The sequence below is a fragment of the Phascolarctos cinereus genome, unplaced genomic scaffold (assembly GCF_003287225.1).
Source record: "Phascolarctos cinereus isolate Bilbo 61053 unplaced genomic scaffold, phaCin_HiC Scaffold_9;HRSCAF=440, whole genome shotgun sequence".
Classification (NCBI taxonomy): Eukaryota; Metazoa; Chordata; class Mammalia; order Diprotodontia; family Phascolarctidae; genus Phascolarctos; species Phascolarctos cinereus.
The window spans coordinates 241,669,308-241,697,050 of record NW_027556402.1 but is presented as its reverse complement, the minus strand read 5'-3'; the positions used below and the strand labels follow the sequence as shown (position 1 = coordinate 241,697,050).

The 27,743-nt window shown below is 44.3% G+C and overlaps 1 protein-coding gene across 2 annotated transcripts in view; it reads right to left on the bottom strand.

The window, feature by feature from the left end:
* The window catches only part of CD82 (CD82 molecule), a 79,213-nt gene extending 51,876 nt beyond the window's left edge, over positions 1-27,337 (bottom strand). The window contains exon 1 of one of the 2 annotated variants that reach the window (XM_021009729.2): positions 27,128-27,337. In XM_021009729.2, coding sequence (XP_020865388.1) covers positions 27,128-27,145 — 18 coding nt within the window. In that variant the 5' untranslated portion in view covers positions 27,146-27,337. Of the gene's footprint in view, positions 1-11,247; positions 11,344-27,127 lie in introns of those variants that run through there. The other variant, XM_078148479.1, reaches the window with a different exon arrangement.
* Positions 27,338-27,743: the final 406 nt, after the last annotated feature.

Below are 27,743 nucleotides of genomic sequence, written 5' to 3'. Positions count from 1 at the left end.
ATGATACTGAAATTAATCTTCATCTCTCTTTGACTACAAAGTTCTCATCTTTCCATGTCTCCATCTTCCTTACTCCCTGGAAACCTTTGTTTTTGCCCAAATATTGACTCCACTCCCTCATCAATCCATTCTTGTTGCTCTCCCAGTCCATCACCCCCATGAGAGGCAGCCTACAAATTCCTTAGGTGTAGGGAACAGGGCCCTGGATTCAGAGCCAGGAAATTGGGGCTCAAATCTCTCTTTCAACATTTCCTCATTTAGTAAGCTTTGGCAAGTGAGTAACCTCTTATGTCTTTACATTTCCCCATCTGTAAAATGAGGAGGTTCAATTTAAAGGTCTCCAAGATTCCTTCCAGCTCTGAATGATGTTCTCTGCTCTGCTCCCACTTTCCTCCCTTCAAAACCCTGCCCCAAACTGAAGCAGCTCAACATTTCACTGTCCTCTGCCATTGATGCTCTTTCCCCTTGTCCTTCAAGTGGCCATGCCTTGCCAAGCTCCAACACTGGTACCCCCTCCATCTACCTTCTCTATTCCTACTTTCATGCTGTGCTGAAACCTACTGGAAGAAGTCACAAGACTGTGCTGTCTGGGTTCTCTACAAATTCGTGTTATTTACTCTCAACCCTCCATCCCTATCCCAGCATTGCTGCATTGCAAGTCTATCAGTTTTCCATGCCTCTCTATGGAACTCCATCCTCAACACTTGTTCCAAACCTTCACCTCTCCAGCTACCTCCAACAATCTATCTCTGTTCTCTCTCAGCAGAGTTTCACCTCCCACTTTATTGAAAAATTAGAGAAATCATATGTCTTGAGCACTCTTTTTTACATGGTTCTTTGCCTCAAACTTCTACAACATCAACTCCAATTCCCTCCTCCTTTTACTAAGCCTCAGCAGAAGAGGCAGCCCTCCTGACTGAGGGAAACCTCTTTACTTGTTCCTTGATCTAATCTCTTCCCTCACCCCCATCTTTAATCTCTCTTCATCCACTGGTTCCTCTCCTTTTGCCTAGCATTCCCAGATTCTCTCTATTTTTTTTAAAAAATAGATTTTTATTGATATCTTTTGTTTTATATTACCTAAACTTCCTCCTGTATCAGTCCCCTTCCTTCCTCCCAGGAGAGCCATCCTTTATAACAAAGCATTTAAAAAGAAAAGAAAAATCAGAAGAGAAAACAAATTCAATTAAACCAGTTAATTCAATTGATTTAATTCAATTAAATTAAACCAACCAATTCAATTAAACCAATCAATATAAAAAAAAACTTGACATTATAGGCAACATTCTGTGAACACCACCCCCAACCTCTGCAAAGGAGTGGGGGCATTCCTAATATGCTTAAAAAAACCTTCCCTTGACCCTGCTTTCCCTCCTGTCCTCCCTCTCACAGTCAAACCCACAGAAATAGCTATCTTTCTTCACTCCTGCTGTTTCCTCTGAGACTCCCACTTATCCTTCAATTCCTTCTAAACCTTGTTTCCAAACCAGTCCCAACCGAGACTGCTGTCTCCAAGGTTAACATGGATCTTTCATTGTTAAATTCAACTGACTTTTTTTTCCATCCTCATCCTTCTTGACTAGGCTTCTGACTCTCTTCTGTATTCTCTCTTCTCTGGGCTTTCATGACACTGCCCAGTCCTGGTTCTCCTCCTACCTCTCAGGCCACTCCTGCTCACCTTCCTTTATGATCTGCTATGCCCATGACTCTATCCTGAAGTCTTCTTTCTCTGTACTTTATCTGTGGCACTCTCATAAGCTCCAATGAGTTCAATGATTATCTCTATGTAGATGATTCCCAGATCCATATATCCAACTTTCTTCTTCTTGAGTTACAACTACACATCACTAGCTACCTGTCCAGAGGCATCTCAAACTCAATACATCCCAAACTGAACCCATTATCTTTCCCCCTTCATTTGGCCCTCCTAACTTGGTCTATTTCTCCTGATGGCACCATCATCCTTCCAGTTACCCAGTGCTCCCACTTCTTTAAATCTCCTTTACCAACATCTGAGCATTTGCAAAATGTTGTGGATTCTACCTGCCTATGCCCTTCACCTCTCTCACATGGGTGAAAGTCAAGTTCAGGGATTTCACAGTCTGGCTCCAGCCTTTCACTCTCCAGGATAACAACATATTTCTTTCCTCACACTCTCCATACTCCATCTTGGCCTATTTGGGGTTACCAGTATATGACAAGCTTACCTGGCTTCCTTCAAGTTCCAGACAAAATCCCACCTTCTAGAGGAAGCCTATTCCAATCCCTCTTAATTCTAGTGCCTTCCCTGTGTCAATGATTTCCCATTTATCCTGTATACATCTTATTTGCACATTGTGATTTGCATGTTCTCTCCCTCACTAGATTGTGAGGTCCTTGAGACCAGGGACTGTCCTTTGTCTTTCTTCCTATTTCCAGGGCTTAGCACAATGCCTGGCACATAGTAGGTGCTTAATAAATATTTATGGATGACTGACATTCCATCTCCCACACCTTTGCGCAGATTGCCCTCTAACCCTCCTCTCCTCTGCCTTGGAATTCCTAGCTTCTTCCAGGGCTCTGCTCAGGTGCCATTTTAGATATGAGGGCTTTCCTTATCCCTTTCCCTATTCTTCCCTCCCCCCAGTAGAATGTCAACTCCTTGAAGGCAGGGCTGTTTAATTTTGGTTTTTGTATTTCCCAACATACTAGTCCATAATAAATACTTTCTGATGTTGAATTATGTGTTGAGTATGACCAGGAAGAGGGAAAGAGGAGCATGAAGAGAACATTGACATGGGAATGGGGTCACCAGAGTCCATAATGGGAATTTGGCTCTGATGAAATGGCCAGAGAGGCTAATCAGGTCTTATGCCATGCCAAAGGTCCTTTTAAGATTAGTCTTCAGAAAGTTTGGGTCCCTGGGAGCTCTTAATGGTTCCTAAAAAGAGATACTCTCCCACCATCCTCTCTGGTAAAAGAAAGGACCCTTCTGCTCTCTGCCTTTGGAGGCCTAGTATTTTCTCCTGAACTGTTAATACTGTCTAATCCAGGGTCCTTGTTCTCTGGAGACAAATCCTTTAAAACATGAGAATTGACAGTAGGCCCAAACTAGTTGAGAGATAAAAAGAATGGCAAAAGGCCGGTCTGATTCTCAAAGAAGTTATGGCCCAGTTGAGGAGACACAAATAAGATACATGGAATCTTGAGTGTCAGAGCAAGGAGGATCACGGACCTAGAGCTGGAAGGGGCCTCTCCACTCATCTAGTCCAACCTCCTCATGATACAGATAAAGAAACTGAGGCCCACAAATGACTGGCTCAAAGCAAGCATCAGAAGCAGCATTTGAACACAGGTTCTCTGAGTCCAGAGTCAGTGAGATTTTCTCTTGTTTCCCATCAAAAGTAAGTCTGAGAGCTGAGTTTCAACCCTAAGTCTGCAGATTCCAGGTGCAAGGCTCGACAGATATACCTTATCCAGATGCCTTTCTAAAATAGAACTCAAAGTACTAAAGCTTAGAATGGAAAGATTCCCCAGAGTTCTCCTATTTTGAACAGAGAAGAAAAAAAAATTCCCCTTATCCATACCAATAAGGCTAGATAAGGAAACTTCCTTCTAGAGGGGGAAACTTGTCCAAGACAGATTCTTTCTGCTCATAGGAAAGGCAAAATATTTTCCCCTAACTACTTCTCCCTCTGATTCTATGGGTCAGAAATACTCTGATGAGGAAACTGAGTCTGAGCAAAAGGAAGGAGAAAGTAATGGAATAATCATTTATATAGCACCTACTATGTTCCAGGCACCTCACTGCCCAGTAGAGCCACTGCTGGGTATAGTTTTTTCCTTGTTCTTTTGTGAGCATGGGAGAAAAAAAATCCCAAAGTCTGTTTTCTGTTTTAGAGTGACTAGCAGTCTTCTCTCCCAAGTGAGGTGGGAAGGGGTTAATGGCATTGTACTTTCATCCCTGGGTAGTGAAGGAGAGGTTTTATTTCCATAATAAACTGCCTGGAGCAGACAGAGGGGCCTGGGATTACAGCTTTGAACAGCACCCAATGACTGGGTAATACTTAACTCTTTGGTTCCCAGGCCAACAGCCCAAGTTTAACAAGCCTGCTCTAATGAGGAAGAGCCTGCTGGTTTCCCACTTGGGAGGAACCCGGTCAAGGCTCAGTCCACCAGGCAACAGAAGCTCCCTCAAAGTTTCCCTTCTTTCCTTTTCTCTCATCGGAATTTCCTCCAGAAGAGCTGGGAAGTCTGGGGCTTAGTGGACAGCGCTCATTCCCCAACCAAAACCTCAGGGCCTCCCTGGACCTAGGAAAGAATGCTTTGGCTTGGGAAGTCTTTGGGGAAAAAGGCAGAAAAAGAGAGAGAAGACATCTGAGAATTATTCTTAAGGGATGGGGGGTGGGCAGAGAGGAAATTCAAGGAACTGGATTTAAGGCTCTCACTCAGGGTCAGACGATAGAATGTGAGGGTGGAAAGCCAGCAGCCACAGTCAAAGCAACCAGGTAGGAACAGCCTCAGATTAAGGCAATATGGAGCAAAGAAGGAAAAAAAAACCCTTCCATGCAAGGAACTTAGACTCTGGAGGAGAAGAAAGTGAGCCGCCTCTCCTCTCCCCACCAACCCCAGCATCTCTTCTCAACAGCCACAGCAATCTGACCCTTAACACCCACCACAAACTAGACTACCTGGAGGATTGTGATTTGGAAATCATAGAAGTGTAAATTAAGAGCTAGAAGGAACCTCCCATACCATGAGCCCAAGCCCCTCACTTTACAAACAGGGAAACTGGGGCCTAGAGAGCAGAAGTGACTTGTCTGAAGTCACACAGGGAGGGCTTGGACATCAGAAATGGGATTTCAGTTTCTGAATTCAAATTCAATGAATCATTTAATCTGGCCTTCTTATTATACAGATGATCAAACTGTGACACTAAGAAGGGAAATGACCCCTTCAAGATCACCTTAGAGGTTAAAAAAAAAAAGGCAGGATTGGTTTTCTATTTCAACTCCGGCTGTCCCTCATTGGCTGCCTGACCTTTGGCCTGCATCTTTATGTAAAGTAGGGGAGCTGGACTAGGCACCCCTAAAGCTGCTTCAAATTCTGACCTGTTGTCTTTGGTCCTTTTCTGGGAACAGATAAACAATAAATAAATATATAATACAATAATAATATAATTATATACAATATAATATTATATTGTAGTATATATACTAGTATTATATTATATATAATAAAAGATAATGTAATATAATAAACAAATAAATTAATATATTAATATTTAGTAATATATCAAGCCTGTTCCAATCCTTCCTCCCTAGCTCAGCTTGTTTCCCCGTTTCCTCAGGTCTCCATCCCTCCCCACCCCCACCCCACAGAACAAAGTGACTGAGAGGGGGATGGGGAGTGGGGGATGGTCTTAGCACCTCCACTCTTGGTCCAGCTAGGCTGCTTTATTGATGTGGGCTGGGGAGGAAAATGAGGCCACCTGACGGCTGCTTTCAGAGCTCCAGCCTGGAGCCCCTGCTAAGGTCTTTTTGTCCTTGTCCACAAGCTGCACAGCTGCTCTTTCCAATCCCTCCCTCCCAGGAAATAATTGATGTCCCCCAGCATTCGTTCTCCTCCTTCTAGCCCAGGCCCCTCCCTCAGATTCCTAGACAGCTCCCAGGCTCAAAGCTGGCCAGTCTGGACTGATCTCCACCTCCTCTCCTGTAGAATGAGGGCATTGGGCTGAATGGCTTCTAAGGTCCAGGCAGAGTGTTCTGGCTTCAATCAGATCCATCCTTCAGCTGGTCATCCCTCCATCCTCCTCCTCTTCATCATCGCTGACATTTAAATAGGGTTTGCTTCCTAGGCATTATCTCATTTGACCCTAACAAAAATCCCCGCAGGATGAGGGCAATGGGCTAGATTATCCCCACTGGACAGATGGGCACATGAGAGGCTGAGCAATTTGCCGGTGGTCAAGAGTCAAAATTTGAACTCAGATCTTCATTACCAATCCTGGGTTCTTTCTACCATACTCTCTTGCCTTATTTGAAGTATAAAACTCCCACCTTCTCAATTGTCTTTGGGTCCTAGCAAGAGAAGACGAAACCAGCCAGTAGAGGGAAAATAGATTTTTCCAAGGGATAACAACAAAGTCAATGGAAGAGAAGGGAAGAAAAACCAAGGCGGCCCCTACTCTACCATGCTCCCCTCAACCTGCTCCTTACAGCCACCTTCAGTAAGGCAGGTTGGTCTATGGTTGGTGTCCGAAACCTTTTGATTCAGTAGATTGCCTTCTTCTCCGAAATAATCTCCCCTCTCTAAATTTTTATGACACTGCTGTCCTGGCTCCCCTCCTCCCAGTCTGACCACCCCTCCTCAGTCTACTTTGCCAGATCTTCATCTAAATTACAACCACTAACCATGGGTGTCTCTCAATGGCCTCTGTCCTATACACTCTTCTCCCCATCTATACTATCCCACTTGGAGATCTCCTCATCTCTCATGGGTTTAATTATCATCTCAATGCAGAAAATTTCTGGATTTATATATCCAGCCCTAGTCTTTCTCCTGAGTGCCAGTCTCAAAATCACCAACTGTCCTTTGCACATATTTAATTGTATGTCCCATAGGCTTCTCAAACTCAACAACTTCCAAACAGAGTTCATTATCTCTCTCCCCAGTCCCTGTCCTCTTCTAAGCTTCCTGTTACTATTAGGAAAACCACTATACCCCTTGTCACCTAAGCTTGAAAGCTGAGTGTCACCTTGCTTGGCTGTGTTCCTTCTGCTCTATTCCCTCAGCCACAGCCCTAGTAAGGACTTTAAGCATCTCTACCTGGATTATTGTGATTTCCTTTTAAATGATCTTCTTACCTCAATTCTCTCCTCAGTCCAGACCGTATTTGTCTCAGCTGCCAAAGAGACCTTCCTAAATCCTAGATCTGAACATGCCACCCCCTACTCAGTGAACTCAGTGACTCTCTACTGCCCCCAGGATCAAACATAAAAACTCTGTTTGGCATTTAAGGCCATTCCCAACCTGACCACTTCTGACCTTTCCAGTCTTCCCAGGCTTCAATCCCCTCCAGTCCAGGGGCATTGGCCTCCCTACATTCCAGTCCCTCAAACATATCATCCTGACTGCTTTTTCACTGGTTAGTTCCCTACATCTGGAATACTCCTTTGCCATCATCTTATGGATTCCTGGGTTTCCTTTAAAGCTAAGTTCAAATCTTACCTTCTGCTGGAGGCCGTTCCCAGCCAACCCCTTCAGAAAAAAAAAGCCTTCCTTTGGAGATGTACATAACTGGGTACATAGCTGTTTGCACATTGATTGTCTCTACCATTATTATGTAACCTCTTTGAGGGTGGGGAGTGTTTTTTTTGGGGGGTGGGGGTGGGTTTTTTTTGTTTGTTTTGCCTTTCTCTGGATCCCCAGTGCTTAGCACAGTGCCTGACACATGGTACACACTTAATAAATGCTTGTTGACTGACCGACAGGCTCTATGCTTCGTTATCTATGATGTGCTTCAGTTTCCTCATCAGTAAATCAAGGATGCTGGACCAGATGATCTCCTAGGTCCTTCCAAGTTTAAGTACCAGAGCATTCCAAGACAGAGTTCCCTTCCTAGCTCCAAGTCCCAGCTGGGAGATTGGGCAGGGAGGTTTATTATTCTCCTGGAAAAGAGGCATTTCTAATTCAAGAAACTCAAAACATCTGCTGCTTGGCCTGGGCCAGATGCCCCTGCCAAGACAGGGCACAGGGATGACATATATCAGGCAGGCAGGACCTGGGAAATCCCTAACCCTATTGTGCAAACAAGTAGAAGGTATGCTTATGTGAGGGAGTGAGGACAGTGGAGAGCAGGAGAACCAATTCATCAGGGGATCCAAGATGGGAAGCCGCCTTGACATGGGCCCAGCCCTACCCTCTTCCACAGGGGAGGTTCAGTCATAAAACTTCCCCCAAGAAACAGCCTGCTCATCACCAGGTAGACCCATTATCCTTTGGACAAAGGCTTCAGAGAGAAAAATCCTCTACTGCCTGAGATTCTGCTTTTTAATCTAACCCAGGCTAACTTCAATCTCTACTCAAAGTTAGCCCTCTAAGTAGCCCTAGATTCTTCCAGTTAAGGTAGCAGAAAACCTGCCTCTGAATCAGAAAGACCTAGGTTCAAATCCTGCCTTGTGTTACCCTGAAAAAGACAGCCTCTCAATACCCCCAGGTAAATCCCAAAGACCATAAATTGTAGATATCTGCATACTTAGGGGAAGTTTACTCATCCAGGAGTTCCCACAACCAGTGAAATCAAAAGTCTAGCTCCTATCCTGATTTCCACAACTATTTCCTTCCCCACTTCCCTAATTTATGGTAAATTGAATACAGTACAAATAGCATTTTACTTGGGAGTCCAAACACCTGGATTTAAACTTTTTTTTTTTGTTTTTGTTAGGCAATGGGGTTAAGTGACTTGCCCAGAGTCACACAGCTAGTGAGTGTTATGTGTCTGAGGCCAAATTTGAACTCAGGTCCTCCTGACTCCAGGGCTGGTGCTCTATCCACTGTGCCACCTAGCTGACCCCTGTATTTAAACTTTGACTCTACCATTTGCTAACCTGGTTATTTCAGGATAGTCATTCAACTTGTCTAAGCCTCAGTTTCCCCATCTGTAAAATAATAAAAACATAGTTTAATGGATAGAGTGCTAGACTTGGAATCACCATGACTTGAATTCCAATCATTCTCACTTCAGTCACCACTTCCTAGCCATGAGACCCTGGAAAAGTAGCTTAACCTCACCTTAGTAATCTCATCTGAAACATGGGGATAATAAGAGGACCCATATCAAAAGGTTACTCTGAGGTATTGAATAAGATAAATGTATATAAAGTGCTTTGTAAACCTTAAGACACTATAATAAATATAAGCTGTCATTTTGATTATTACCTATCTCATATGTTGTAAACTGTAAAGTCCTAGATTGATGAAGGCTATCATTAGAACTAGAAGCATATAGCATGGGACCCAAAGGAAAAGGAGCTTGAAACACAGGATCATAGAGCCAAAAGGGACTTTATTATTATTTAAAGCACAGAGACTTTTAAATTCCCTTTTTTTAGTTCCAAATTCTCTTCCTCCCCCAACCCAACGGGAAGGCAAAAAAAAAAACCTATTATAAATATGAATAGTCATGCAAAATAAATTTTCTGCATTAACCATGTAAAAAAAAAAGAAAAGGAAGAAAGAAAAAGAAGAAAATAGGCTTCATTTTTACACTGAGTCCATCAGCTCTGCATCTTAAGGTGGATAGCATGTTCTAGAAAGGACTGTTGTGGTGTTCGGTTGTTCCAGTCATGTCTGACTCTGTATGACCCCATTTGGAGTTTTCTTGGCAAAGATATTGCAATGGTTTTGCCATTTCCTTCTCTAACTCATTTTATAGATGAGGAAATCAAGGCAAACAGAGTTAAGTGACTTGCCCAGGATCACTTCAAAGGGTTAATAATCCAACATTCACATTTTAGTGAGTGAAATGAGATGGAACAATTATGTGAGTTATCAAGGGTCACACAGGTAGCAAATATCAGAGGAAGGATTTGCACCCAACTCCTTGGTCTCTTGTAATTTCAGAAGGGCTAATGCTTCTCAGCAAGCCAATGACCATAGCACCGGTCAGCCTTCCTGTTAAGGGTGACACAGAGATAGACAAACAGAGAGAGCATTTATCAAGTGCTTACTGTGTTTCAGGCACTGTGCTAAGTGCCGAGGATATAAGTATAAGAAAACAAAGCAGTCCCTACCCTCAAAGAGCTTACATTCTGATTGGGGAAGAGAACATAGACGGGGGAGCAGGAAAAGTGAAGGCATGATGGTTGGGATCTTTCCTGCAATGGTGATCCAGTTTACGCAGTCACCCAATCAGAAGAGCAGGGCAGATGATCCTCCAGGCTGGGAAAGTGACTGGGGAGAAGGAAAAGGACTAGGAATGAGTCATCCGAATTTGGCTCTGATGGAAGCTGCCCCTAGACTGGGGACAACCTCCAGGACTGGATAGCTCCTCTGGTCTCTTACCTTCCCCCTCAGGCCTCCCAGAGCTCTTGGCTCAGGGCTATTTCGATGCCCTCATAAACCGAGGCAGCCAAGTGCAGTTGGGAGGGCTGAGGTTTTCTCTTCTCACTAGGCAGTAACCTCCCTGAGGTCAGGAAATGTATTTCACTGAAACTTGGCTTTTAAGTTCCCACCAACCACCCCTATACAAATAAAGCATGTCACAAAATGTTGTCCTTGTATACATTAGGCACTTAATAAATGATTGTTCAATAAATGAATGAACCTCAGAGGCAGGTGAAGGCAAGGTGTAATGGTAGGCAAAATAACTATGATAAGGTCAAGTCATTCAATTTAATGACATATAATTAACTTTGCTACTTTTTACATCCTTTAAAAAAAAAGTTTGCAAATGCAGTATTTGCTCCTTTTCTTGCAATTATTTGTTTCACAAAATTTAGCATTGAGTTTACAAAATTTTGACCCATGTTCTTCAATTCTTCATGTGGTATAGTATAGAGTGTTTAGTCCTGGATTCAGGGGACCTGGGTCAAATCCTACCCCCACCACTTAATTACTTCACCTCCCTGGGTCTTGTTTTCCTCAGTTTTAGACTGAAGTGGTTGAAATAGATGACTTTGCTTGTCCCTTCTGGCCTTAGATTTACGATCCTATGAAAATACTCTTTTATCCTATTAGAAATGAAGAATACCTTTGATGAACAATCTATTTTTCCAAGTTTAGCTTTAATTATAGGCTATGGGTATTCCAACAGTCTTTAACTAAGATGAGTTCCCAGGCCACTGAAGCATGTTTACCTTCATCTCTTGGATATACTTTTTACCTACACAGGGTGTATGGCATAGTACAGGGTAGCATTGTAGTATCCCATCTCCATTTCTGAGAATTTCTATAATCCCAAATACTTCTACTTATTAGTCTATTCATCTGTCTATCTATTTATCTATCTATCTATTATCTATCTATCCATCTACCTATATCTGTCTGTATATAGACATCCATCTATTCAACTATCAGCTATCATCCATCTATGTATCCATCATCTATCTATTACTGATAGGTAGTATATGTGATATAGTTGATAGATAAAAATGGAGATAGAGATAGAGAGAAACACTGGTAGAGATAGAGACATGTCAGAGATCATCATTCCCTCCATGGCAACCAGACATCTAGGTTTATGAATCAATTCCCTTACTGACTTACCTCCTAGAGCCATTGGAAATCAAGGTCACCAAAATATCTTGGGAGATGGATGTATTACAGTCAGATGAAGATGCCCAGATCTTACAGCTTCATTTAGACTTCATCTGGCTAATCATTTTGATATAGCCTTGAATGGAAAAGTGACTTTTATCAGTAAAATTACCCTTTCCCAATTTGCAGTACTTGGGTCTTTGTACTATCTTGCCCATGAGAAGTATTTTTTTTTCCTTTCTAGCAATGGTTAGCAGGTGTTTATATTATTGGCTTCCTCACTCTATTTTTGATTTCAAGAAGCCGACCACATCCACACTGTGGAGGAACCAGTAATAATCTCTCCAGCTGCCATGTCTCTCTGAAGGTCTTTGTCTGTTTTTGGATGATCTGGCTGTTTTAAAACAATCCTTTGTGCTTTCCTATGATTGACCCTGTTTCATTGTGGGCTTGAATGATCCTGAAAGCCCCCACACCAACAGCTACTGCAATGTCTCTAGTGGTTTTTGAGATGTGTTCTTTAAAAGCTAGAACTTTTCTACATTTCCTTGAGTTCTAGCCATCCTTAAAAACCAAATAACTAAATACACAAACAGGGCAATGAAATACAAGTGTTTGGCATGAAATCCAACACCCACACAAAATGAAAGAGTAACTAAAGGTAAGGAAACCAGCTCAACCTGGTTGCCTCTGATCAAAATCGGATGTTCTGAGTCAGCCGAATGTCAGTGGGAGCACACATGCATGACTACTGCTGCCACCAAATGAAACCATATCAAAGGCATTGCTTATCCCAAGCAATCTGCACATCACCGAGAGCTGTGTTTGTGCTTTGTCTTCCTCGTTGGCAGTTAAGTTCCACAAGGTCAAGGAAAAGAACTTAAACCTCTGTCCTCTCTCCCTGCCTCCCAGCCTTTACTCATATAAAGCATTTAACACAGACTTTGTGAACACTCTTGGCACTTAAGAGAAGTTTGTTGGATGACTGGATAAATGAACCTGAGAATTAGGTGAAGGAAGGTAATCCAGTAAGGGAATTGATTCATAACAAATTGTACCACTAAACATTCATGCATCCACAGGATACAGAATGTCAGAGCTGAGAGAGAGTTTAGAACAGAGAACCTAGAATGTCAGATCTGGGAGGCACTTTAGAACATAAAATGTTAGAGCTAGAAATTATCAGAAAGCATAGAATGTCAGAGGTGGGAAAGGCCTTAGAACACACAATGTTAGAACTGGAAATGACTATAGAACATAGAATGTCAGGAATGGAAATGAATTTAAAACATAGACTGTTCTTAGAACTTAGAATGTCAGAACTGGAAGGCACCTTAGAACATAGGATATCAAAGTTAGAAGGGGTATTAGAACCAAAAACCTAGAATGTCTAGAAAGGGTATTAGAACCAAGAACCTAGGATGTCAGAGTTGGGAAGAAGCTTGGAACATAGAGTATCAGACCTGGAAAGCTCCTTAGAACCTTAGAGTTGGGAGAGATCATCTCATCCAGAGACTAACTTCATAAGAAAGAAGGAAATAATTATTTATTAAGTACCTACTGTGTACCAGGCACTGTGCTAAGTAAGCACTTTACAAATATAGTATCATCTGATCCTTGAAATAACTTTGGAAAGTAGATGCTATCATTATCTTCATTTTACAGTTGAGGAAACTGAAGCTGACAGAGATAAGTGACTTCTCCAGGACACAGAGAGTTAGAGTAATAATAGCAATGGTTAACATTGTATCAGGCCTTTTGACTCCTACCTAGTGCAGAGACTCTTTCTACTCAAGGCCTTATTTTCTCCAATTTGTTCTTTCTTCTTTTCCCATGAGAAAAATGGGACACAGAGAGGGGAAGTAATTTCCTCACCATCACACAGTAAGCTGAGGAGTATATTTAAATTGGAATCCCAGCTATCTTCTGTATTACCTCGACCAGTGAACCATCAGGGAAATGGATTAGCACTGAGAAGCAACATGAGTAGAGTATTTGGGTATCTTGTTCTTTGGAGAGGAAAACAGTTATGCAAGCTGCCAGCTTGATCAGGGCCCAACCCAAGGCTCCCAGGGCACTACCTGGACGTGACAGATGAAGTCCCATGGACTCCCCCACCCACGCACCTGAGCTCAAGTTACCAAGGAAAGGGAGAGCACCTCATGTGACTGCTTGGGACCTATAGGTGAGAGAGCTGCCCACAAGTTGCCTTGACTCTGTTCTGGCCGCAGCTGAGGGATCCCTGCCCCCACTCTTCAGGGGAGATTCCTTAGTCTTAAATCAAAGAAGACTTTAATGTCCCATTCAGAAGTACCATGGACTGGACCTGAATGAGCCAAAACCGAGGCAGACTTACAAGGAAGGAGAAGTCCCTGAACGTGGCCTGGTGAGGACTCTAGTAAGAATGTGAGCTCTTTGAAGGCATCTTTGGATCCCCACACTGAGCACAGTGTTGGGTGCACAATGCTGAGTGACTGGTAAACGGAGGAGCACCGGACTGAAAGGAGAGCTGTAATCTAGCCTAGGCTCTATCACTTTGTTCAATGTCCTCTTCTAGTCTGATTTTCCATCAGACTACTAGATTTAGAGTCAGGGACCTGGGTTTGAATCACACCTCTCCCACTTACAACCACTATAATCTCTAGCCACTTACTCCCCCTATTCTGAACTTCAGTTTCCTTCTCAGCAAAATGAAAGGGTTGGACTTCATGACCTATACAATCCTGTATGGCTCTATATAAGTCTTGGGCATTCTCAAAGGAAGAAATCCTGGCTATCAATAGCTGCATGAAAAAAAAAATGTTCCAACTCACTATAGAGAAGTGTAAATTTAAAGAACCCTGAGAATGCTCTGGTTTTAACTCAGAAGAAATCTTTTGCCTTTTACTAAAATTAAAACAAAACAAAGCCCCAACTCTGAGATTTCACCTCTTACTCATCTGACTGGCAAATTTGGGAAGAAAGGGATAATGACCAGTGTTGGAAGGGCTGTGGGAGACCAGGCACATTTACGCACTGTTGGTGGAAGTGTGAATTGCTCCAGCCATTCCGGAAAGCAATGTGGAACTATGCTGCAAAAAGTCACCAAACTCTGCATACCCTTTGACCCAATGATACCCCAAGGAGATTTTTTTTTAAGAAAAGAGGAAATTGTAAAAGACCCATGTGTTCTAAAATATTTGTAGCAGCTCTTTTTGTGGGAGTAAAGCAATGGAGATTAAAAAGGTGGAGCTAAACATTATGATATATGAGAGTGGTGGATACTATTGTGCAGTAAGAAATGATGAAGGGGACAGTCAGAGAATCCTGAAAAGACCTGTATGAACTGATGCAGAGTGAAGTGAGTAGAACCAGGAGAACAATTTATATGATAACAAAAAACAGTGCAACAACAAGTCACTTTGGAAAAAAAATTAAAACTCTCATCAATATAATGACAATGACTCCTTCAGAAGACAGATGATGATGCCTCCTGCCCCCCACCTCCTGACAGAGACACGATAGACTCAAGATGCTGAATGAGGCAGACATTTGTGGACGTGACCAGTGTGGGAATTTGTTTTGCCTGACTATGCATGTGTTACGAGAGTTTTGTTTTTCTATTTTCCTTTTTTTTTTTCCAGTAAGGAAGGGAAGGAGGAAGAAGAGAGAATAAATGCTAACTCATTTTAAAATGAAAATTAATTTTAAAAATAGATGATTCTATGAAGCCAGTCCTTTTCTCTATGCCTCAGTTTCCTTAGAACAAGAAGGGACCTCGGAGGTCATCTCTTATTTTACAGATGAGGAAACTGAGTCTCATAGAGGTAAACTGGGGACAGCTAGGTGGCACAGTTGGATAGAGCACTGGCCCTGGAGTCAGGAGGACCTGAGTTCAGATCTGGTCTCAGATCAGACACTTGACACTTATTAGCTGTGTGACCCTGGGCAAGTCACTTAACCCCATTGCCTAGCCCTCCCCCCCAAAAAAAAAGTATCAGAAAGATAAATTGGCTTCACAGGATCATATATGTTCGGGTTGTATACTTAGAGAGAAGGACTTCATTTTACCAATGGGAAAATTTGAGTCTAAGAGAGTTCCCAGAATCACAGATTTAGAGCTAGAAGTGACCTCAAAGATTATCTGGCCCAAGTCTCTCATTTTACAAATGTAGATTATGGTGGTTAAATGACCTACCAAAGATCACACATCTAGTAAGTAACTGGAATTTGAACCTAGATCTTCCAACTCCATATAGGACTGACACTCTATGGGGGTTGGCCTAGCTGATGTTGAAGGTGATGTCCAGCCCTATCTTCTACAGTTCTAAAGTCCCCACCCAGATTGTGCTTCCTATTCTATTATTAAATCCTGAGCAGACCTGCCTTCTCTACCCCACTGGGAGAAATCAGCACGACACTAGATGGGAGACAGTTAATTCTAGCAGGTGAAACTTCCCCGGGGCCACTTTAACTCCCCGGAACATTGCACAGGAAGGCAGTCCCCACCCCAGCTCCCCAGTGTCAGCAGCCCTGTCTGCCAAATCAAAGAATGGATAGTACCAGTCTAAAACTGGTCAAACTGCCATGTCCAGCTTCCCACCTGATACTGGCAGAGGGCTGTACTCACAGCTGGGGAGCCAGGTCTCCCCTCATGCTCAGATGCCTTCTCGGTCAGTGCCCGGACACACCACAGAGCACCAACTGCTCCAGCACTTAGCGGTATTAATATCAATTTAGTTATAGGAATATTAAAAGCAGAAAGGAAGATTTAGGTCAACGCTGAAACTCTGCAGATGAAGAGATAGAAGCCCAGAGGGGGAAGGGATTTACCCAACATCACACAACAATTCAATGGCAAAACTGGGCCTAGTGCCCAGGTATCTTGGTTTCAGGTCTAGTGTTAACTGCACCCTTCCACATAGCTACCAGAGGCCACTTTCTGTACAACATACTCTCAGCTTGTTGTGAGTGCTAAAAGCAGAAATGAGTGTCTTCCCCCAAGTCTGAGGGGAGTTAGCTAACATCATAGCAGGGGTGATATTCACTAACCCAGGGAGTCCCCTTCTAAAATGTCCTAAAAGGTCCCCCAGAACTCCAGTGGCACAGAGGAAAGAGTGCTGGATTGCAGTCAGAGAACATAGGTCTGAATCCTAGCTTCATTAGTACCTGCATGACCTTGAACAGGTCACTTCGTGGGGTCTCAGTTTCCCAGTTTTGTAAAATAAGAGGGAAGGTTGAGCTATATGACCTCTAAGGTCCCTTCTACCTCTCAATCTAGGATCTAACGATCTTATTTTGCATGTTCCCTTTTTGATCGTGTCTAAGAAGAAGCCTGACAAATAAAACAACAACAATAATAATAATTATAGGTAACATTTGTATAGCACTTTATGGTTTTCAAAGTGCTTTGCCTATATTATTTTATTAGATGTTTACAGTGACCCTGTGCTCTTAAGGTGCTCTTATTATCTCCATTATATAAATGAAGAAACTGAGTCTGATAGAGGTTAAATAACTTGCCCGGGGTCACATAGTAAGGAAGTGTAAGATACAGGATTTGAACTCATATCTTCCTGGATCTGGGCCTAGCACTCTCTATTCACTATATGATAAAGCAAGTACTAATTTTGAGGTCAGGGAACTTAGCTTCAAATCCTGGCTCTGCAACATAAAGTTATTAGACTGTACAAGACACCTTACCTTCAGTTTACTCATCTGTAAAATGGGGATAATAATATGATACTGCCTATCTGACAGGGCATTAGTGGTAAAGAAAGTAAGGGTTAGACTAGATGATTTCTGAGGTCCTTTGAAGTTCTAAAACCTTAAAATGCTACTGAAATGGGCATGCTTATCATTTCTATATTATTTGGATCATGAGCATTATTTCTTGCCTCACGCTTCTCTGGGGTGAAGGGAACACCAAAGTTTCTTCAACCTTTGGCATATGGCCTTTCTGAGCACTCTCCTCTCTGGTCTGGCCACCATGACATTGACTTGCCCATGGCAACAGTTAGATGTGTATAATTGGCTTGGCTGACGTACATCTCAACCTTGACAGTCCAGTTCCTGAACTATATTAGTGGAAAAAACCAGCAGCGGCAGGAAGACTTGAAGAGGAGGAGATTTCCCATGCCCAACACACTGCACAAGCCCAGGGAAGGAGCTGTCCTCTTCTGGATCTCTTTATTTGATCTCTAGCCAGTGGGACAAGACTCATCGGATCACAGAACTGCAGAATTGGGATGGGGCTCCTCCGCCTTGGACTCTAGCTTTCGTCTGAAGTGGACTCCCCTCTGAACATACCCAACACTTCGTTGGTCAGCCTACATTTGATGGAAGACCTCCAGTGATGGATGACCCACTGCCTCCCAAGGCAGTCTGTTATCCCCATCAGGGGACAGCTCTGATTGTTAGGAAGTTTTTTCTGACATCAAGCCAAAATCTGTCCCTCCCTAGCTACCACCCATTGTCCCTAGTTCTAGTTGCTATGACCAAGCAGAAGAAATCGAATCCTTCATCCTTGTGACAGGTGCCTGCCCATGGTAAAAGCTCATTAAATGCTTATTGAATTGAATTTTGTTCTATGTGACAACTCTTTGAACGCATGAAGGCAACTATGTCCTCCCCCTCTCCCCCATTTCCCTGTGTCTTCTCTTCTCCAAGGTGTTTTACCCTCGGGCCTGATGACCCTTAGCTACCAGTGCTCCTAGTATTTCTTCTCCCAGGACCTTAAAGCCCAGCTTGGGACTTATTGTACTGGGTAATATTCTTATAGTGGAGACGGTGAGTAGTACTGAAGCCCATCACCTCCTGCCCTTTCCTCTCAACTCCACCATCCCTTGCCCCACCTTCCTTCACCCTTGGGAAAGGATTATTCCTACTCCTATCTGTCTTCCCACCAGTTGACTCCTGGCAGGCACTGGAAGAGAGGGGCAAGGAGTGTTATTAAACACTCAGGAGCCACAGCAGTTTTAATGGTGCCATCATTTCCAAGGGGAGGTGGAGAAGAGATGGGTTAAAGGTCAGCTATAACTGAAAGGCAAGATTGAGAGTTACACCATACTCCCACAGTCTGTTTCCATCTTTGCATGCTTTACTAATTGATACTGTGAAACGTTGGGACCTTAAAAGAGAAGTTAAACTTTGTGGCGAATCCCAACAAGTCTCTAGGGAAGTCTTTGCTTCCAAATATCAGATCCCCATGACAGTTTTTAAAAATACATGGGGAATTTAGTGTATGCTAGGAAAGAAAACCAAAAGGTACAGAACAGAGACCTGTAGTTTCATGTACAATCTTCTTTTCTTGTTCTATTATGTAGATGGAAACATTCATTTTCTTTGGTGTTTGCTAGATGTTTAAAGCCAAGATATTTGTTGATTCAGTGCTCTACAGATAGACTTATAGGAGAATTCCAAAGAACTCCATGGATAGAAATCTTTGGATGATAATGATGATGATGATGACAATGATAACAACAAAAATAATAATGATGGTGGTGGTGGTGGTGATGATGAAGATGATGAAAACAATGATAACAACAAAAATAACGATAGTAGTGGTGGTGGTGGTGATAATAACAACAATAACAACAAAAATCATGGTGAAGGATGATGATGGTGATGATGAAGATGATGATGTTGAAAGTGATTTGTCTAAGGTTATATATCAAGGGCCAAAGGTGGTATTTGAACTTAACACTCTCCTGACTCCAAGACCCTCACTCTTCTGTAATAAACCCACAATGCCTCACTCCACTTAAGTATATACTGTCTTGCACCATTCTCTTAAGTACTTTGTATATACATTCCCTGTCTACAAAGAGATGGATTAGGTCCTTGGGGGCTAGCTAAACGGCTCTTTTGCCTTTTGTTGTCATCCCCCCTCAGGGCCTAACATGGTGCTGGAATCCAGGGTTATGAGTTTTCAAATGATACATCCGCTATGAACACATACCCACTCACTTTTCAAGTCAGGTTTGGAGAACATAAGGGAGCCTCTTTGATGAATGAGTATCTTGTCTAGACCTCAGGGTCACCCGTCTGATCATTAATTCTCATCACCCAGGACTGGAGACATGGGAGAATGCAGAGCACGTCCTGACACCAGGACAGATTTTGGAAAATTCTTTTGTGGAATCATTCCCTGCAGTCCTCCCCCTGCTGACAATTTTCAGCCACCTTTTCAGAAGAATCAAGTGCAGAAAATAGTTCCTAAGAACATATTTTCAGAACTGACTCCCCCCTCCCATTTGACAGATAAGAAAACTGAGGCCCAGAGAGATTAAGTGACTTTGAAGCTCAGCTCAGACACCACATCCTGAGGCCTCAACTGATACCATCTTCCCCAGCTAGGGCCTCCTCCTTCCCAGGTGTTTACTTTGTAAAATATTTTATACCTACTGAAGTATGTGAAAGAGGGGAAGCTCCTTGGGGGCAGGGATTTCTTTTATGTCTGTCTCCTCTGTAGTTATTGCCCAGCACAGTGCTAGGCATAGTAGGTACTTGAAAACTGATTGATTAGCCCATGGTGATACCAGTAGCAAGTGGCAGGATCTGGATTCAGATCCACATCCTATCATTCATTCATTAATTCATTCAACAAACATTTATTAAGGATCTACTATTGTTGAATTGTTTGTATTTGTGTCCCCAGTATCTAGGGCAATGCTGTACACATAGTAGGTACTTAATAAATGCTTGTTAATTGATTGCTTAATTGACTCTAAGAATACAAAAACAACCACTTTCCCTCAACGATTCTTGGTCTCAAGTTCTCAAATCCTCCATTCTCTATAGAGGTGAGATGAGATGGTGGTTTGTGGCAAAAATAATATGTATGAGGCTAAGGAAATATAAAATAGACCAAATAGCAAGAAAATCTGGCCAGTCTGCCCATAGTACCAGGGGCTTCTAAGTTCCAGGTAACAGAGGATTTGGGTAGGCTGCCAACTTAAGGAGTCCTTGCAACCAGACGAGTGGGAATCCTCTTGCACTTGACCTAGCGTCCCTTGACCACAGCTCCTGGCAAGGACAGGAGGCATATGAATCCTGTTAGGGAGCCAGTCCTGGGGATGTAAGTGAACCCATCCCTGGGGCTCAAGACAGACCAGTCCTCAAGTAACTGGGCAGGAAAGGGACTAGCAGAAATCATGGTCTCCCAAAGGCCAGCTCTTAAGAATTTGCAAAGCTAGGCTGCAAAACCCAAATGGAGTCAAGAAGTCTTTCCAAAGGTCAACTTGGCACAATGGAAAAAGCAAAGGACTGGGAGTCCAAGGAACTGGATGAGAATCTCAGCTTTGTGTGACCTTGAGAAAGTCAAACTTTTGGGGGTGAGGGGTGGGAAAGAAAGTTCTATGGGCCTGAGTGGCCAATGGGGCACAGGCCATAAGCCCCCAGGAAGAGGCACCACTTGGGCAGGGCTGGACTGCTGGGTCATCTTTTTGACCAAAGGCCAAAATGCCTTTTGCTGGCCTCCATTTTGGAGGAAGTACTCATGTTCTCTCCTCAGGAGGATAAAGGGCAATGATCACAGGACCTGTCTCACTCAAGAACACAGAGTAGAATATCTCCCACCAGAAAATTCTATATACATGTTCTATACACATATATTCTGTGTGTGTGTGTGTGTGTGTGTGTGTACCATATTTTGTTCTGTAAGGAGCTGTCCCAGATTTCCCTTAATGCCTTCTCTCAGACCTTGTCTCCAGTTTATCTTGTCTATATTTCATTTGTACATAGTGGGTTCCACACTCCCCCAATAGAATGTAAACTCCTTGAGGGCAGGGCCAGAGTTGCCTTTCTTTTTAACTCCAGTGCTTAGCACAGTGGCTGGAACATAGTAGGCATTTAATAAATGCTCTTTGACTTGACTGGTTTTCACCCTTTGCCTCCAGTAGAATATAAGCCCCTTGAGGACAGAGGCCATTTCACCTTATAACCACATATTCCCAGCGCAGTGCAGGCGCATGGCACAGAGGAGGTGGAGGAAATATAGGGGAAGGTTAGTTAAGTGGAAGATCAATGGATGTGGAGTCAGAGGACCTAGTTTTGTTCACATCCTAGTCCTGCCACTTAACAGCTTACATGGCCTTGGGAAAATTACTTTTCTGGGCCTCAGTTTTCTCATCTGTAAAGTATGGGGATGGGGATAGAACTAAGACAGAAAGGTTCTTAACCTGGGATCCATGAGCTTGGTTTTATTAAAAAAAAAAATGAACACACACACACACACACACACACACACACACACACACACATGACTAGATTTTAAAATAATTGGTTTCCTTTGTAATCCTAGGCATCTTATATTATGCCTTTAAAACATGATTCTGAGGAGGGGTCCATAGGTTTCACCAAACTGCCTAAGGGGTCCAGCACGCAAAGAGAGTTTGAGAATCCCTACCCTAAGGTTCCTTCTAGTTTTAATACTAAGGTCTAGACCTAGTAAGGAATAATCAATTGCCTGTTGAGCTGAATTGCGTCACATGCTGTGACAGCCTCTGGCTCACCCTCCAAAAGAATATGGTGATGTGGAAGAAATAGAAAAAACAGTCACTGTTCTCCAGAACCTTACAGTCTGGTCAGGGAGGGATGGGTTGGCTTACATCCGCAGGACTGGCTGCCTAACAGTTAGTTAGAGAAGACAGTCTACCTTGCCAGACTGTGGGATATAGATAAGTGTTATGTTTAAGCATTCAGTGAAGGAAGAAATCTCCATGGGGCTGAGGGAGGCAGAGAATGCTTTGTGTAAGAGGTGGGTCTTGAAGGAGGAATGGAATTAGAACAGACTGGAAAGGGAATGGGGAGCAGGAGAGGCCAGGGATGAGCAAAGTAAAAAGGCTCATGTTGAATCTAACACCACCACCACAACCACCACCATCATCATCACCACCACCATTGATGGGGTCATGGGACCTGGACCTCTAAAAGGAAAAGACCATCTCTTTGAAAGAAACCCAGTCCTTGAATTTTTCTATATGTTTTAGCAGCCCAGATCACTGGCCTCCACCCAGGGCAACTGGCCCCCCTAAATCACTTAATTAGCTTACTTGACAGTCCTTTTACCATAGCTCCTGGACCACCCCGGACTGCTTACCACTCCTTAATCCCATCCAGATCCTATCACTGTCCTTTTTTGCCTCAGTCTCACTCCCATTAAGTTGCAGATTCATTAGGAACTCTGCCCTCTTCTCTCAGGAAGGTTCGAGTGTATGAATTCATTGGAGGTGGAAGCCACCTGGTACCCTGACATTTTGGGGTTCTCAGCAACCCCAAACACCATCACCACCAACATGATCACCATCATTATTGTCACCACCATCATCACCACCATTATCGTCACCACCATCACTACCACCACATCCTTTGCTGGAGTTGGTCCCCAGGAATGGGAAGAGCAAGAACACACCTGCTTGTTTCTCCAGATGTGTTCATCTTTCATTGGAATTACAGATTTAGAGCTGGGGGAACCTTAAAGGTCATCTAATCAACCCCATCCCAATGTGATGAAGCGATTGGAGCCCAGAGAAGTTAAATGACTTGCCCACATTCACACTGGCAGTAAGCAGCAGGGCCTGAATTCAAACCCAGGTCCTTTGACTCAGAATCAGTTGTCAGACACTCATTTTAAACTTCTTCCTACCCCACCCCCAACACTGCCCTGCCTTTTACTCCTCAAAGACAGCTCACTGCACTGCTTGGGTAGTGAGTCAACGCTTGGTGGGGAAACCCACAGTAGGCAGGAAAAAAAAAAACAATAACCAGGAGTTATAGGTCTGAGGACTGAGTCAATAACTTGTCTACCTTCTGCATAAGATGTCATATAGGATGGTCGGCTGAACTTTTTTTTTTAACATTGTCAGGAGAGTGGGGGGTGTTGAGGGGAGAAGGCCAAGAAGCTTCTCTTGTGTGTTTATGATTTCACTTCCAGTCCCTCCTTCCTCAGACCCTCCAGCCCAGCCAGGAGGGGAAGCCAGGGCCAAGCTGCTGTCATTAAGATGAAACCCAGCCCACCCCATACAAACAGCTCCCTGGCCTGGTGGGGAGGCAGGTGGGCAGGAACCTTTTCTCTCCCGATCTGACCAGCTCAGAAACAAATCCAGGATATTTGATCCTCCCAGATTAAATCAGAACCACCCACCCTCCCTTGGAGCAACTTCCTATGGAAGGGAGTGAACTAATGAAACTGTCCCCCCTTCACCTGGCCCAGGAGAGTGGGGGAGTTGGGGGGGAGAATGGGAGGATGGGAATAGGTTTGAAGAGAAGTCCTCCTGCAGTTCTGTTACAAGCCACCCATGTCCCAACAGCAGAGAGTCTGGGTACCATGCAAAGAACATTGGATTTGAGTCGGAGGGACCTGGGTTCCTATCCTAGCTCTGCTGCTTAACTGGCTGTGTGATCTTGGGGAAGTCACCTTTCTTTTCTGGGCCTCGGTTAACTTATCTGTAAAAATGAGGGAGCTGGGGCCTGGAATGTGCCTTCAGTTCAAGTATTTGTTAAACTCGTGCAACGCCCTGCTCAGCCCAGCTCCTGGAAGCCAAGAAGGAAATTAATAGAGCTCTGTCATTTCTGATACAATCCTCCTTTTCTGTCCTGTTACCTGTATATTGAAATGACCAATACTTTATTAAATTCAGAATAAAATGATTTTTTTTAAAGAGAATTTTTCCTGAGGCCTTGCCCTCAAGTGGTTGGCTGATGTTCTGCCAACTCCAAATCCTCCCAGCAAGTTGACCAATAGGCACTAGATTTGGCAGCCGGAAGGAATGGGCCCCTCCCTCTAGGCTGAGGCCACTGTCAGGACAGGTGGCCCTGGTACCTTTGCCAGAGGAATGTCATGGGCTAGCTCTCTAGGACCACATTGTCCAAAAAATTCAGTCCCCTTTCTGAATGGAAGCGGATCCCCCTTGGAGGTTTACCGGCATGGCAGGAATGGGGACAGCCGAGAAGGAAAAGCACCTTCCAAGGGATACCAATGGCCGTGTGGGTGATCTTCCTGGCAGGGAGGAGTGTGCTGGCTGGTGCAGGCTTCTGAAGGGCTTTTGGGTGAAGTCTAGAGACTCGGAGTTAGGAGATGATCGGGGGTCAAGTCCTACCCTACTATACTTATCAGCTTATATGGATGTGGGCAAAGCCTATTTCCTCATCTGTAAAACAGGGATGCCAATACCATCAGGACCTGCCTCACAGTGTGGTTTTGAGGATTTAACAAAATCATGGTTATAAATGTGACCTATTGTTATTATTCCACAGTGAGGCCTTACTAAGCCCTCTCTAGGGCCCAGCAGAAGGGAATCTCATATTCTTAAGGAACTCAAGGCTTAACCAGGACTCAGATTTGCTGCATGCTGGAAAGCTGCCTCGAGGCCAGGCAAGGTACCTTAACTCTACAGTCCCTTTCACTGCTAAAAGATTTCTCCTTTCTCCAAAGCTTTCTTCCAAATCACCAGCAGTATCAGTGGCATTCCATCCCACCCACCTTGTGAATTTTTCTATTTATTTCCAGAGACAATGCTAATAATCTTTTTCCTCCCTAAGAAGGAAGAGGCTTTGAGGGCAGGGATTCACATCTTATGCTATTCCCCTTCAAGGGACCTAACACACATGTAATCAATAATAGCAAACGTTTGTATGATGCCTACTATGTGGCAGGGCCCTGTGCTAAGCACTTCATAAACAGTATCTCATTTGACCTTGGTTTTCATCCTAATTTCTGGTGACTGCAGCTGGATTTCAGCAGCAGGTGGAAAATAGGATCTGAAAAATTAATAGGATTTCAGGTCTGAAGTGGGACTCATCCAGTCCAACTGAGTCAACTAATCTTATTTGACAGCTGAAGCAACTAGCCCGTCAAAGGGGAAGTGACTTGTCCAAGGTCAGCTGAGTCAAGATTCAAACCCAAGTCCTGTGATCCAAATGCAGCATTTTTTCCTCTATTCTACATTTCTCCTAGTTCCCTCCAAAGACCGGAGTGCTTTATTCCAATGAATCCAGCTTTTCCGTTACATGTGGCCCACACAATTCCACCCATGTAGAAGGGGCAGGGAAAATACAAAAGGTTGAAGAAGCCCAGAGCAAATGCAGGTCTATCTCTTTCCTAGAGTCAGAAATACCCACCCACTGTACACATGGGGAATCCACCAAAGCAGCGTTTCTCAACGTGGGTTCTGCCACCAGCTAGCCTCTGCAGGTGACAAGGAAGTCTTCCCAGGCTTCCTTTCAAATGTCAGTTCTCAACAGCCCCTGGCTGAAGGGCCAAACAGAGACTAGCCAGTGCTCTTTAGACCCTCCTCTGCAAGCAGGTTCCAGAATACACAAAGAGCGCCACTTTTCAAACTTGAAGAAGGACATCCCAGGGTGGCTTATCAGAGCGCAAGGCCCAGAAACTCTCCAAGAACACAAGCACTATGGGGAAGGCCCCCAGATGGCTCCCACTTTGAATCCAAAGCCCATACTGAGACAGAGTTTCCCAGGCCTTCTCTGTTTGTCCCAGACTGGACTGGTATATCCACATTTCTATCAGATAAGAGGCTGTCATGGCCTTCCTAGCCTGGGCCTCCAGGCTGTGCTCACCCAGAAAAGTCCCTGGGGCTTGGGAGGGTTGTCAGGAAACACCAGGGAGAATTTCCAGGGAGAAACCTATGGGGACCAAGCTAAGCTTACCAGAGCAGGCAAAGGGGGAAAAAAAAAAAGAGGTGATCTGGGGAGTAGATACTGCCCAGGCACCAATGTCTGGATCTTTGGTGTTCCTTGGCTACCCAGAGTGGAGAGCTGGGTAGGACATATTTATAAAGAATCATTGCCAAGAAGATGAATAAATAAGTTGGGGTTTCTGAGTTGTAAACTTAATATGCCTCAGGCAAAGGGAGAAGGCTAAGAAGAATGTGCTTTACTCAGGTTTACTCAGCCGAAAAAGAAAGTGAAGCTGAGATAGTTAAGTAGCCCAGTGGATAGAGTGCTGGGCCTGGAGTCAAGAAGACCAGATTCAAACTCTACCTCTAACACTTACTAGATGTGTGACCCTGCTCAAGTCACTTGACCTCTGCTTGCCTCAGTTTCCTCATCTGTAAAATGGAGATAATAAGAGCACCTACCTCCCAGAGTTAAGGTGAGGATCAAGTGGGAATAATATTTGTAAAGTGCCTGCCTGGGGGAGGTCCAAGGTCATGCCAGCTGGCTAATGACTAGAACTCATATTTCTCAGGTCAAGGCATCATAGAATTTAAGAGCTGAAAGGGACCTACATACCAAAGGAATCCCAAAGATAATATACCTAACAGAAGTATGTAGTGCTGCCAGAAGCCCTCAGTGTATTATCTAAATCTATATTCATACACAAACACATACATATATTTGTATAACTGGCACCTGAAACTCAGAAAGAGTCCTTAAGAGATCTAGCACCCCCCCCCCCCGCCTTATTTTCCAGATGAGAGAACAAAGGCGAAGATACTACACAGGTAGAACCTACATTTGACTCCAAATCTTTCTTTCCATCAAAACTGGTCCTGGGTCTAGGGTCCAAAGAGACCCTAAGACATTATCTAGTCCAACTCCCTTATTTTTCTACAGATTCGGAAACTAAGACCCAGAGAGGTTCAATGATCTGCCCAGGGTCACATGGGTAAGGACAGAGTCAGCATTTGAACTCAGGTCCTGTGACTCCAGAGCCACCGTTTTTGGTTTGGTTTCTCCCATTCCACCAGAATGACTCTCAATTTGACAGTAAAAACCCTTCACAAGGAAGTCTATTAAGCCTTGGAAGTTTTGTTTGTTTTGGTGAAATAGGGAGGGTATGAGGCAGAGCATATCGAGACACTGGGGATCCGGGGTCTTCTACAGGGGGAGACGAGAGAGGGAAATTGCACATGGAATAAGGGGGAATGCTCAAGACAAGGGAACTCACGGGGCCAGGAGAGCTCATCACACTCACTGTCACAGCCGGCGCAGCGTCTAGAGGCAGGTGGGGGAGGGAAACTGAGGCTAGGAAAGCCACGAGTTCCACTACGGGTCCCTGCCTCCGCCCCCGGAAGGAGGAAAGAAGGGGAAGGGTCTCTGGAGGACTGGCAGCTCCAGGGTCCCCAGTCCCGGACAGCTGCAACCCTTGGCACAGCGCCCATGAGCCCGGGCTCCTCCGGGAAGTTGGCCGCTAGTGGTCGAGCCAACTTTCCGTCCTCCTTGCTTGGCTCCCTGCTTCGGCGCGACCCCTGCCTCCCCGGCGCCCTCAGTCCGTGCCAACGCAGCAGTCTCCCAGCTGGGAGCGGGGCTCCAGAGCTGGCAACTGCGTAGATAGCCCGCCGCTTACCTGTAGGCTTGGCTCTGACTGCTGCTGCTGCTGCTGCTGCTGCTGCTGCTGCTGCTGCTGGCTGTGCGCCCTGGTCCCTGCGCTCTGAGCCCGGTCCGGTCCGCTCCCGTCTGCCACCGTCCTGGCCCGCGCCTGCCCTGCTTGCGTCTGCCCAGCTCGGCTCTGCTCGCCTCTGCCTGGCTCTGCCGTGCCCAGCGCTGCGATCACCCAAGGCCCC